This window comes from Oryzias latipes, chromosome 20 (genome assembly GCF_053564925.1).
Source record: "Oryzias latipes strain Hd-rR chromosome 20, Olatipes_Hd-rR_3.1".
Lineage (NCBI taxonomy): Eukaryota > Metazoa > Chordata > Actinopteri > Beloniformes > Adrianichthyidae > Oryzias > Oryzias latipes.
The window spans coordinates 6,223,838-6,236,664 of NC_136256.1; the positions used below are offsets into that span (position 1 = coordinate 6,223,838).

General features: G+C 41.8%; 1 protein-coding gene across 3 annotated transcripts; it reads right to left on the bottom strand.

The window, feature by feature from the left end:
- Positions 1–666: 666 nt before the first annotated feature.
- On the bottom strand, positions 667–11,811 carry xrcc2 (X-ray repair complementing 2). 3 transcript variants are annotated; one of them, XM_023950347.2, is made up of 6 exons: positions 11,618–11,811; positions 10,507–10,588; positions 10,399–10,434; positions 8,055–8,204; positions 7,724–7,976; positions 667–1,120 (listed from the first exon to the last, which is right to left on the bottom strand). In XM_023950347.2, exons 1-6 carry the CDS (start codon positions 11,636–11,638, stop codon positions 820–822), a joined length of 843 nt encoding a protein of 280 aa, XP_023806115.1. In that variant the 5' UTR covers positions 11,639–11,811; the 3' UTR covers positions 667–819. The 3 variants fall into 3 exon arrangements, with proteins under 3 accessions (XP_023806115.1, XP_023806117.1, XP_023806116.1); XM_023950348.2 differs by having other exon boundaries at positions 974–1,120; positions 7,665–7,976; positions 11,618–11,809; XM_023950349.2 differs by lacking the exon at positions 7,724–7,976 and having other exon boundaries at positions 736–1,120; positions 11,618–11,784.
- Between the last annotated feature and the right edge of the window lie 1,016 nt (positions 11,812–12,827).

Below are 12,827 nucleotides of genomic sequence, written 5' to 3' on the forward strand. Positions count from 1 at the left end.
TCTTGGTGGACAACTTCTCCCTCCTCTGGGCCCCCACATTCATGACATTGACATTTGTGCTTAAGATCTAATGTCCAAAACAACATCTGTCCAAAACTAAAAGTCCTACCTTAATGGGTAAATAACAAAAACTAAAAAGTCCCAAATATTGGACTCTGGTCTTCAGTAGTTCTTATAATAATAGGCATTTTATTCATTAAAGTGAACCCTTCTCTCCCCAAGATTATAAGAGCTAGTATGAATTTATTTCTATAGAATTATGGAATCTTGAAAGAGATTTAGATCAATGTGATTAAACGGGATTCTATCCAAATGACTTGAGATATCTTCTCTTTTCAATGTTCTAAAAAATACAGTAAGGTCTAAACTTGGGGGTCAGTGGCTTTTATTTAGTTATTTGTAGGAGTGGCTCACTAGGCATTTGAAAACAATTTTATTCACAACACCCTTGAAAGGAGCATTTATAACCAGTATTAGCTTCTCTTTTTCACTAAAGATTTCCTTTCTATTTAACCTCCCAGACTGTGGAACGGTTGACCCTTTACACAGCATGAACACAAGAGACCAGAACTGTTTTACAGTGCAGGGTATGTGGTGCAATTCTTTTTTTATTCATTTTTTATTAAAGAGTGCTGCTTATATACTTGTAAAACAACTGAAGACAGATTTGCTTGTTTTGTGGGAGAAAGTTTATTGTGAACTGCCACTTACATTGAAAACAACAAATACATCCACTTCACAGAGGGATATCAGATTTTATTAGAAAGTTTTTCATTGAAACGACAGAAAAATTTAGAACTTCTTCAGAAAAAAATAACTTCAGATAAACTGGACTCCAGCATCGGTGACACAGAAGGAGCTGATCCTGGAAGCCTTTGTCCTGGAGGAAGAGGAGCTGCAGTGGACACGAAACACTTGTCTTTTCTCCTCCCTGCTTCCTCCTGCTGTGTGGTTTTCAGCTTCCTGTCGAGAACACAGCACTCTGTGTGTAACAAGGCGTTGCCAGGGGCGACACAGATACGGGCGGTCAGCTTCTAAAGTGGAAGAGCGTGACGCAGCCAGTCCGCTACAACTCCTCCTAATGGTATGGCAGGTGGCAAAGATGGTGAATTTGTAATCCCTGAGGAGAAAAAACAAAATCTGCAGGTTAAAAGCCTTTCGCCCCGAGTACAAGAAAAACTTCTGTGTAAACAGCTGGTGCCAGTTCATACTATGTATCGTATTATTGTGCACATGAAAAGTTCACTTTTCGTCTTGTAATCCTAGTTCCTAAAAAATAAATGTCATAAATAAATGCGACCTGACAGTTTGAACACTGGATGATTTGAAAGTACAGCTGGAGCCAAAAGTACAAACACTCGTAAAACACAGAGACTACACGAATGTTTAATGTTCTAAAATGCATGGAGACAAATCATCCAAACATAGTCTTCTAAGGAAAAGGTCTGTCTGCTGTTGTTTCCATTGATTCCAACATTGGTAAAAAACAAAAAAACATCAAATTATATATATATTCAGCAATTAGAGGATCTTATGACTCTTAAAAGCCAGCTTTGCTCTAGTGGGTCTGCGTGTTTTGCAGATAATAGACCCCTCTTAACCCTTTTAAAGCGGAGTTTTAGCTCCAGTGTTAACGCACTTTCGACTACCGGACCTCTTCAACCGTTTATCCGTGATGACACAAGCAACGTAAATCACCAAATGGCTCCCGAGCGTGGCTGTGTCTGCAGCTCAACGCTCCCCCAGGTAATGGGTCAAATGCGGAGAACAAATTTCACACACCTAGGTGTGTGACAGATAATGGGTCTTTAATCAGCTGATTCTGTTGCAGAGAAAAGCGACTTTGCACCATTATTTTACATTTGTAACGTGTCAAGCCGATATCAAAAGCCGCATTTCTCCACCTTGATTCACGTTGATGATGGTAGTGGTCCAAGAGGGACGGTAAGCCAAAGATCATGTGTTTTTTAAGTTCACCAGCGACTGGTGTTAAAGGTTAAAGGTGAACCAGTACCACCACTACAGATCAGTGGACCCTACTGGGAACTACTGAACCCTATGAAGGAATATCCTTCAGGATTATGAGAACCTCTCAACATAGGCTGTTCACACTGCAGGGCTTAATGCTCAATTCGGATTCTTTGAAAAAATTCATTTTTTTTGCAAGGCCGTTCACATTTCCAATTAAAATGCGAATTTTTGTGATCTCCTGTGTGACCGTGAAATGACCCAGAAGTGACCCGCATGCGCAGAAGAGTACCCAACGGTGAACGACTTCACTCGTTGTTTGGGGAAGTAGCTAACGTTAACATGGATGTCAAAAACAGTGTTGTCAACAACGGAGCTGTTTTTGTATTAATACATTTAATTTCACAAAGGAGCCAGCACAATTACAATCTTCTCATTTCAAGAAGGCATTGGAGCCAGGATCATCTGGACCCACTGTTGTGGAATGGAGATATTTATGTGCTGCGGCCGTGCGCGCGTGTGTGTAAGAGAGAGGAGAAGAGCGTGCAGCTAGGTAGAGAATGGGGGGGGGGGGGGGGGGGGTGCACATTCATCTTGTGTGTTACGGAGGAAGGAGAACGGTAATAAAAGAAGGCTTCCCTCAGAATAAATGCTGTTGATTCTTTATTAACCCGTTCTGGAGAATCTAAGAGTCCCAACGGGGAAGTGAACCCTGAAGGAGGATCCGCCTTCGGTCCCCCGCGCTTCTGACCACGGTCGCAAAGGGGAAAAAAAAGTCATCGCAGGAAAGGTTCAACACCACGCTCGGCCATTTTGCTGGAAATATTTTTTTAAAACTACAATAAGGTAGTTTACAATACGATAAGAGCCCTTGAGTTTGGCCTGAAAAGAGCTGTCACCCCAAATATTAATCAAATCGGTGACCTCGCTTCCCTTTCACTGACTGGTCGTAGCAGCAACGTCCGCCATGGTTGTTGTTTATGTTCTAGTTCCCGCCTAATTCAACGCAGAATTATGAAGTTTGTAGCGTATCAATGACGTACGGGTCGGATTCATGTGGCCTGGCCCAGGGCTCCAGACTAACTTTTTTCACTAGGAGCACTGTGGCCCCTAACTGAAAATTTTAGGGGCACAACCAGAAAATTTAGGGGCGCATACTGTAAATTAACATGCTAACCAAATCTACTAATTTCCACTGTATTACTAATAAATACTTTAATAATAGATGCAGAAATAACAATGTGCTGTTTCAAATTCAGTGTCACATTTTATTCTGCCCTTTTGAAGATGCAACAACAGGTAAACTGACAGCACCATCACTGTCATAACAGTACAAATAGTAAAGAAAACAGATGGAAATTTATCTTTGTGACACCAAATAGGTGCAGCCAAGATGCACAATAAGCGTGTTTGAGATCACCCAGGTGAACTCAACGCTGAGCAGATCACCAGGGGCCTGTTTCAGAAAGGAGGTTAAGTGTAAACTCTGAGTGCATTAACCCTGAAATCAGGGAAACCCTGGGTTTTCCGTTTCAGAATGGGAGGTTTGTTAAACCAGAGAAAGCAGAGTAAGTCAAACCCGTTTCTGAAAGAGAGGTAACTTTTACTCGGAGTCAGTATCCATGGTTACTTATGCTGTGAACCTAACCTGGTCGGGAGCAGGTTTTATTCTCCAAACTCAAAGTTTCTGCCGGTCTCCTCCCCTTTTTAAAGACGAAGCGGTATTTTTCGCTTTAACCTTCATCCCCCACATTTCCGTCACACAGAGACGGTCTAAGTGACAAGAATGGCTTGTCCTTTTTTGGAGGACCCAATAGACGAAGAGGCTGCATTAATTCATAGAGAATTATATTTACCTCGTGAGAGGATTTTGAGAAGACTTGATTTTTTGTCATTTCCTCATACGTTTTTGTTTGAGTTTTACCGTTTTTCGTTGCAGTCAATCACATATACAAAATGAAAACAACATTAGGTCTTGCTATGTAGATGTTTCATATGTCAAATATTGTCAACAAAGCCTACATCCATGACATGCTCACATTTGACCTGATTGAATTATGTTTTTATACTTCATTTTTAGCTGCTGCCATGTTCTTTTAATTCCTGCAGGATTGCATCTACATGAAAATGAAACCAGGGACATTGAATTAGATTAATGTAACAATTACTTTCTGGAAACACAATTTGCTAGTACTGCTTAATTTCTTAATCCCATATAAACCTATACCACTTGATCAATACAAGGGTAGTGTTGCAGTGTGTGTGTGCTGAGCGGGGTGCGAGCCACGAGAGAGAAGGGGAGGGGCGTGTGCAGGTGCAGATGGGGGGGGGGGGGGGGGGACGGAGCGGAGCACTTAGTTAAATAAAGAGAAGGTGTCATTCCCAGAATAACTGTTTTGGAGTCATTCTTAATCCGCTCTGGAGGTTGAGGGTTTCCAACGAGAAGTGAACCCCGAAGGAGAATTCCCTTCGGCCCTGAAGGAAATCTCCCCTGCGCTTCTGACCACGGTCGGTCGGAAAGACGAGAGAAAAGAAAGGAGAAGTCTTCGCGCAGCGAAAGGTTCAACAGTAGACAAAAGTTCACTTTTAAAAACACAATTTCATGTATTAATATTAAACTGACCAAAGTTTGCAAGAGGGGAAGGTTAACAAAAAAGTCCTCTAAACATTACCGACGTTAAATGCATTTTCCCCCAGATTGGTTCTGTACACTATGCAGCATTTCATGCATTTACACCAGGAATAACACTTCAAAAGTACACCTGAACATCGCCATTTTTTATTTCACTCCTTACGCTATTTAAAAAGTTATTACAGCCAATGTTTTATAACAATGATTTAAATGCAAACTTGCGCATTAACTTGAGCAGCTATGTTTTCCCACACTAACTGTCTCTGTTTTGCAGATGCAGCGGTGTTGCTTTTCTTCCGGAATATGTGCTCATATTCACTGTAACTCTGCAGCAGCACGTCAAGTTCAGCTGGCGAAAAATACGCAGACCTCTTTTTTTCACGGTTGCCATGGTGACTCGTGATATCTGCGCTCCATTGATAATGGCTTCTTATAGACGCGGTGCGCACGCTCACCTCCGAATCAGTCCACTCAGAGTTGATTGATCTAACTCGGATCAGCTTCTCTGAAACAGAAAACTCAGAGTTGTTAATCTCCCGATTGACCAACTCAGAGTTCAAGTTCAACCTCAGAGTTGGTTGAACCTCCTTTCTGAAACAGGCCCCAGGTGTGTGACATATATTTTTGTTTTTGCTCCAACTTCACCTGTCAATAATCACAAAAATATCGCGAGAAAGGGGTGGGAGCAAGGGGCAAACGTACCCGGACACAGCTGGAAACTACAGACTACAAAACAATGCATTATGGGACATGTGTCCTGATGGTTTTTGTAGTGGAGAGATTAATTAAAATAATTTAAAATACCAATTCATTAAAAAAGGCTACATACATTACAAAACATTAAAATAATCATAAAATATATAATAACACATATCATACTAAGGGGGAGAGGAATATTAAAACTAAATTGAATGTTAAGGACAACTCCAATTTCCTGTCCTCCTTCAGTCTTGCTGCAGATTCGCTTTCATCTCACAGCCCCCCCGCCTGGTGTCCCCAACGATCCAGGCGAGCCGCCGGTTCATCTCAAACACGTCTATCGTTGCATTTTCCCCACGTATTTTCAGTGAGTCTAAAACTAATGTTGTTTTTGCTCGCACGTGTTTAAAGTTCAAGCCCCGTTAGCTGTCACGCATGTAGGTGTGGGACATTTATGCTCCTCAGCTGACCCGACTCCCGCGGGAGCGGTGTGCTGCCGTAACGGCCGTGCATAACCGTTTGATGCGCCGCCGTAACTGTAACCAAAACCTAAACCTTCCTCCGGTTCTGTGCGGCCCAGAGAAGAGTTCAGCACGGACTGCATGTATTTAGAAAATTACGAGCGAATAAATACGTTCTAAAGGAAGTAAGGAACTCCTTAATGTGGTCCGGGGAGGGGGCTGTCAGGTTTCTTGCTTTCAAACCCTGTCATTGTCACGCCCCCAAGAGTCATTTACCCCACTGTGGTCAGCTCCGCGCACGACAATGAAAAAGTGTCATTCATACAAACTGGCGGGCTGCAGTAACATTAAACCTTCATATTAAGGCAGGGACCGCAAAATATCATCTTGGGGGCCGCAAATAGCCTGCGGGCCGCGAGTTTGAGACCCCTGCTGTAGACTCTGGCACTGGTACACTAGCCGCAGGTCGGAAGAATGAATCAATAGTTCGCTTGCTCATACCTCAGACGCACATATCAGGTTGTGATGATATTTGTCTCAGTTTCCTTCCCACAGATGTTTACGCGCACTCGATTATCTCTAGGCCCCTCCCCCTCCACGCATTTTAGCCACTCACAGTGGCTTTCCCTATTCTTCTCACAGGCAGTGGCCGCCTCACACACAGGCATCACGTGTGAGTGTACGTGCTCGCGTTTCATGAATATGTGCGCGAGTGTGTGTCTGCCTGCGTGCGTGTGCGCTCGCATCTCATTGATCATTGATGTGCCCCTTCCACGTTTAATGTATAAAAAAATACGAAGGGTGGGGGAGGCAAATTTACTGGTCGCACATGTGCGACTGGATGTAAAATTCAGTCGCACACTCTCAAATTTTGGTCGCAAAATGCGACCAATTGCTCGCAGTCTGGAGCCCTGTGGCCGTTCAGACGGAGGTCGCATTTGAAAAGATCGGATACGTATCGGATTCAGGACCACATACCCAAGTGGCCTGGGTCGCATTTGAAAAGACCGGATCTGTGTCATTCAGACCGTCATGAAAAGATCAGATACAGGTCGCATAGGGGCAAAAAAAAAATCGGAATTGGGTCGTTTCAGCCTGCAGTGTGAAAGTAGCCATAAACACTTCTTGACCCTCTGACCATACTAAATAAACCAGAGTACTTGAACAGTGGTACAACAGAACCTCCTTGATCATAACTAGAAACTCTGATATGATTGCTGGACCATCAGAACTCTAAACTCTAGACTAGGGTATGACCTCAAGGGCCAGGGTCCTGCTTCTTTTCCATCTACCTCCACCCGTCTTTTTCAAATGCTTCAACCAGGCATGTCCAAAGTCTAGCCTGCGGGTGAAATGCAGGCCCACGTAAACATTTCCATCAGCCTGCAGGCTCTTGTCACAAAATCAATTATTCACCGCCCCAAGCCCTTTCTGAGAACAGTGTATATGAAGTTTACAGTGAGCATTTAACAATGAATCATATGAAACATTTCACATGAACAGACACTTTAATGCTGACAAACGTTTTTTTCTCCAAACTTGGGGGGAAAAAAACTGAAAAAGTCTTTTTTCCCCAGACTTTTTCTTTATTATATTTTTATACTTTTAATTTCTTCATTTATATGAAGAAATGAAAAGTATCCCATTGCAACACAATTGTTTTTAAATATTTCATTTGGATATAATGTTATTATAATGGTTCAAAGAATGGTTGGCCCTCTCTCATCATCTCTTCGTTTGGACACCCCTGGTTTAAACCCTGGTCATCAAAAATGAATACGGCAGGAAAATGTGAACCCTCCATAAAAGACTGGGACTGGTCACCCCTGCACAGCCTGTAGTCTCCACAACTAGAGACACACGTCTAGAGCAAGGTGGAGAGCATGATGGAACAGCCGGAGTACCTGTGAGGCCTCAAGGCGGCATCTTCAGAAGGACAGCCACACCCGTCATAATAACAGACCTGAGCAGTCGTCCCAGTAGCTCTGCACACTTGCTGAGCTTCTCCTCCTGTCTGCTGATGCTGGCTCCGCCCTCACAGCGGTCCAGCCAATAGAAGGCAGAAATGCTGTCAATCAAAAGCAGAGCCAGGCTGGGTCGTGAATTCAAGGTGGTCTCTAGGTAGTGCAAGGTGAGGAGGAGCTGGGAGGATGAGGAGCAGTGAACAACAAGGAGACGGGAAAGGCTGGAACGTAATGCTGCCTCCTCCAATCCGGCTGAAGATAACCCGTAGACAAACACAGATTCAGGGCTCAGATCTTCATTAAATGGGTCCAATGCTGCTATGCAGGTACCTGAGCTCAGTCTGCTATCCAGAATGCTGACCAGTCGTAACATGTCCAGGCTGTAGTCAGTGTCCACAAACAGGGCGTCCACCTCCAGTCCGCCAGCAGCCTCTGGCAGCACGCAGCGACACAGGAGGTGGTACAGCAGCTCCGTCTTCCCTGAGACACACAGGTAGAGGTCACGCCACGGTTCCACACTGGTAAATGGTAAATGGCGTATACTTATATAGCGCCTTTCTTCCTACAAGGACAAAGCGCTTTACAGTCACAGACCCATTCACCCAGTCACACACACATTCACACACACAGTCACACACTGGTGGTCGCTCTGAATCAAGTACACAGGCCTCAACTTCTCAAAGTAGGGACAGTGAATATGATTGGCATTGTTGTGTTATGTTAAGAAATTTGACTCCACATTAAACAGAAGTAGAAGTTTTTGTCATTAGAGGAAACAAATGTCAACTTTTATGAGGCTCGACCAAGCTCCCTTCTTTATCTCTAAATATGACGCAAACCAGAAAGTACCAAATGTTGCAGTTCCTCGAAAGAACATTGGAAGCTCGAGGCATAACGGAGCAGTTTCCGTTTGGCTCCCTTAATAAAAAGTCCAAAATGTATCGGGGATAGAGATTTATTTGTATTCATATATATATCCATTTTCTAAACTAGTTATATCCCTTACACGATCACGGGGTTGCCAGAGCTAATTTCGGCAGCTGTTGGGTGAAGGCGGGTTCCACCCTGCAGGTCACCAGTCTGTCGCAGGGCACACAATCACTCCTACACTCACCCACACCAAGGTTATAATAGTTTCGGATTTTTTATTAGTTTTAGTTTTTATTTCGTCTTGAATTTTTATTTTTAAATATATTTAGTTTTAATTAGTTTTTAGAGGCAGCTTTACTAGTTTTTATTAGTTTTTATTTTTTGAAATTGCTTCGTTTTAATTTAGTTTTTATTAGTTTTAGTGTTAGTTTTAGTTTTTTCTTTTTTTTTTTTTGTAAATTAGGATATTTGTCAGGTGCTTGATTCAAAATCACCAGAATAAGTATTTTATAATAAATACTCAATCAAAGATACATTTTGAAACACTTATTATTCAGAGGACACAAGGACAACCATCCTTAAATTAAAATAAAACAGCCGATAACAGCATTACGTTGCCTGCTCTCGCTTCTTTTTCGGGGGAGGGCGGGCGGCAGGCTAGCTTGTCTAGGTACTGTTGATTTGTGTTTTTGTGTGTGCTTTTTAAATGTACTTTTAGATTCGTAGGGTTTTTCCCTTTTGAGGAGCGTTCCACAAATTTTGTCTCCTGCTTCCACTACAAGGCACTTACTTTTGTTTTCTACGCTGTTATATTCAAAAAAGTCCCAAATAGGACTCTCCCGCTTTCTCCCAACTTTTAATGCAGCCATCACGCTCATGTAAATGTCTATGACCACGCTAGCCGGCAGTGTCTGACAGACATCATGTGACGTCACAGACAACGTGATGCCGTAGGGGTCAAATACACAGTAAAACTAGCAGCGTGAAGTAAATAGATTTTATTTCAACCCAAAAGACTTATTTATTAACAAAGACGAAAACGAAGGATTTTTTGGGGTTAATATTAGTTAGTTTCAGTTCGTTTTATACACACAACAAACAGTTTTAGTTAGTTTTCGTTTTTTTTAAAACTCTCGTTTTTATTTTATTTCAGTTAACGAAAATGTTTTTACAGTTCTAGTTTTAGTTTTTTCATTCGTTTTCGTTAACTATAATAACCTTGACCCACACATGCACACCAAGGGACACTTTAGAGTTATTGATTATTCAAAGAAACTCTGTCAATAGGACAATAATATTTGACTTATTTCTAAGAGGCCTATTTTTACAGTGCAAGAGCTTTAAACTTTTTTTTTCTTGTCAGTTTCAGAAGTTTCAAAAAAACTTTAGTCAACGCGCCAATCCAACTTCAGTTTTTGTTGTTGTGCACCATCCAATGGACGATATAACACAAAACCTATCCAGTGTTTACATTTCTATGGACTCAACCTTTTGTGCTACTTCAAGGAACTCATTATTCAATATAGTTAAAATCACTTTAAAAAAGAACTAAATGGCCCAAAATGTCATGCTGATACCACCACAACCACAGGATGTTTAGCTGTGACGTGACTCCTTCTCATCGTGTGTCAGGAACATTATTAGTAAAAATCATGAAACACGGGTTTTTCCAGGAGGAACAGGTTCTAGACATCAAACAAACTCATGTGAATGTTTTGTAAGGAGTAAATGGAAAAACACAGCTGGTCTCAAAGCACATGAACTAGATGTGCTTTTGTAAACTGCAATCTGCAACTGAACTCACCTGTGCCCTCAGCGCCGCACAACTCCACCACCTCACCTGCCAGAGTCAAACGCAAACATGAGCCGCTACCATCAAGTCAATAGGAGCTGAGAGAAAGTAGACACTCACCGTGGCGTGGTCCCTCATCCTCGGCAAACAGGCGAGGTTCAATGTCCTTCAGGCATCGGCGAGCCTCCAGACGGGCAAGCAGCTGCAGAAACGCAAACACGTCAACTCGACATGCTCCATGTGATACTCCATAATCGCTTACACGTGACTCCTCCCACCTGAGTCTGCAGGATCTGCACGTTTCACCTGCGTTCATGTCATTCATGTGAAAACCATTATGTGTTTAGTATCGGTTTTACTCTTTCATTTAAAAAAAATTAACATGAGGATTTATGTAAAGAATTATAATCAGCCAATGAAATTGCTGGTGAATAATCTCATAAAATATTTAACCTGATCTTAGAAATCAATCTAATATCTGATCACAAATTTTGATTTTAACGTTAAACTGTGCAGACTGTCCTTTAACAACACAATCTAGGCATTGAGCTTGTGTCGTTTTATCTTTTGCTAGTTTAAATGAAAAAAAGCAAAGTCTTCCGATAAACGTTTCTAAAAACGTATCCGACGGATTTTAGTAAAAATCAGGTGAGTTGAAGGAAATGTTTTTATTATTGTGAGCAGAGAATCTTCATTGTTTTATAATGGATCCATTAATGCTCACACCTCTTGGTCAGTGAGGAAGACTACCATGAGAACAGAAGGTAGAGTGAATGGTGCAGCTCACACATCATAATAAGAAGATGAAAGCTCCGACTGTCAGAAAACACCTGACATCACTGACTGTCTTTTTTTTAAGGAACAGAAACCAGAGGGACTATCAGGCTGAAGAGGATCTTTTTTGCAGCGCACCCGTAAGCACAAAAGACTGGGATCACTTTGTAAAAAAAGAAGATTAAATTGAATTAACCCGGCCCTACGATATTTTAGCACGTACGGTATACAACTATTGTTTTTTTCTTTTATCACAAAATTTCCCTTTATATTCTTTACGACATCACGTTCAAACGGATCAGATGACCATCATAAAAGCATTTGGTTAAAACTCGGTCCCGGAAGACCTTTACTTCTAAGACCCTGCAGCGGCTAATAGGACAACGGGTCATTTTTGATACATTTGAGAACTAGTAACGGCAGACGGTGGCTGTCTTTTCAGTAAAGCTCACCTCACCTGGGTGCCACTCTCGTTCATTCCCGCGCGAGCTTCATCGTCCTCCGGCGTGTTTAAAAGTCACTTCCGGTTTTCCCTGCCTTCCGGGGATCGTTTGCAGTTAGTAAAATAAAATAAAAATTCCCTAACTAATTCTGAAACGCAAAGAGTTTTAACGAATCAAAAAAGACGCAGAACAAAAACAGTCAAAAAGCTGTAGGCGTTTTCTTAAAAAGTGTAACCTCAACTTCCGCGTAAATTTGATGCTGAAGTTAGTCTTTGATTTAGAGCCCAGATTCGTCGGATCTTAGAGAAAACGTGTGCTTTGAATCAGAAACTGACTTCAGTAATTTGAGAAGTGGTACTAAATGAAAAATGGCGTCGCAAGCAACTGAAGACAATTATCCAGAGGAGCTTGCGTCGTCATAGACTGTCTATGACTGGCGTTCATTAAAATGGCGTGGTGGTAACAGTTAAACAAATAATACCGTACAAACATGACTGATACAAGTAAATCAAAAAATGTGGACACCTCACATTGTCTCTGAAAATGAGAGGGGAAAAACTAAGGGGCGATGGGGTCAGATAGACTGTATTCTCCTGATAGACAGGAGTTTCCAGGTTTTTTGCAAAGATAAATGTTTGAGGGTCAACCATTTGTCCTTGAGCTATTTTAACTGTATGCAAATGAACATTTTACTGCAATGGCAAACTTTCACATACTTATTATCAATCAATTTTTTATCAAACTGTCCCCTCCTAGTTGTGATAAGCATGTCTTGTCTGGTAGTGCCTCTGGATATTGAACAACCAAAACAGCCATAGTCCCTTAGGATATTAGACAGGTGGAATGCTCAATATAACACTGACAAAATATGCCAGTTTTGACTTGTCCTGGAAGTGTTGGCCCTCACTGTCAACGTTTCATTTTTGTTTACAGTCGACATTCAAGAATTAAGCTAGAAAGTGTCACAGAAGGGTCACACACAGTGACGTGCAGTCAGGAGAGGCAGGTGAGGCTGTGCCTCACCTGTCATAATGGGAAGAAAAAATAAAAAATAAATTCAGTTATTATATTTAATCAGTAATTTGTGCTTTGCAGTCTTTTTTCATTTAAATGTACCATTTTTGTGATTTTTTTCTTTTCAAAATCGCTGAATTTCCGCATTTGCCGTTCAGATACTAAGAAGTGACGTGCGATGAGGCACCAGCCCGCTGAGCCTCACCTTGG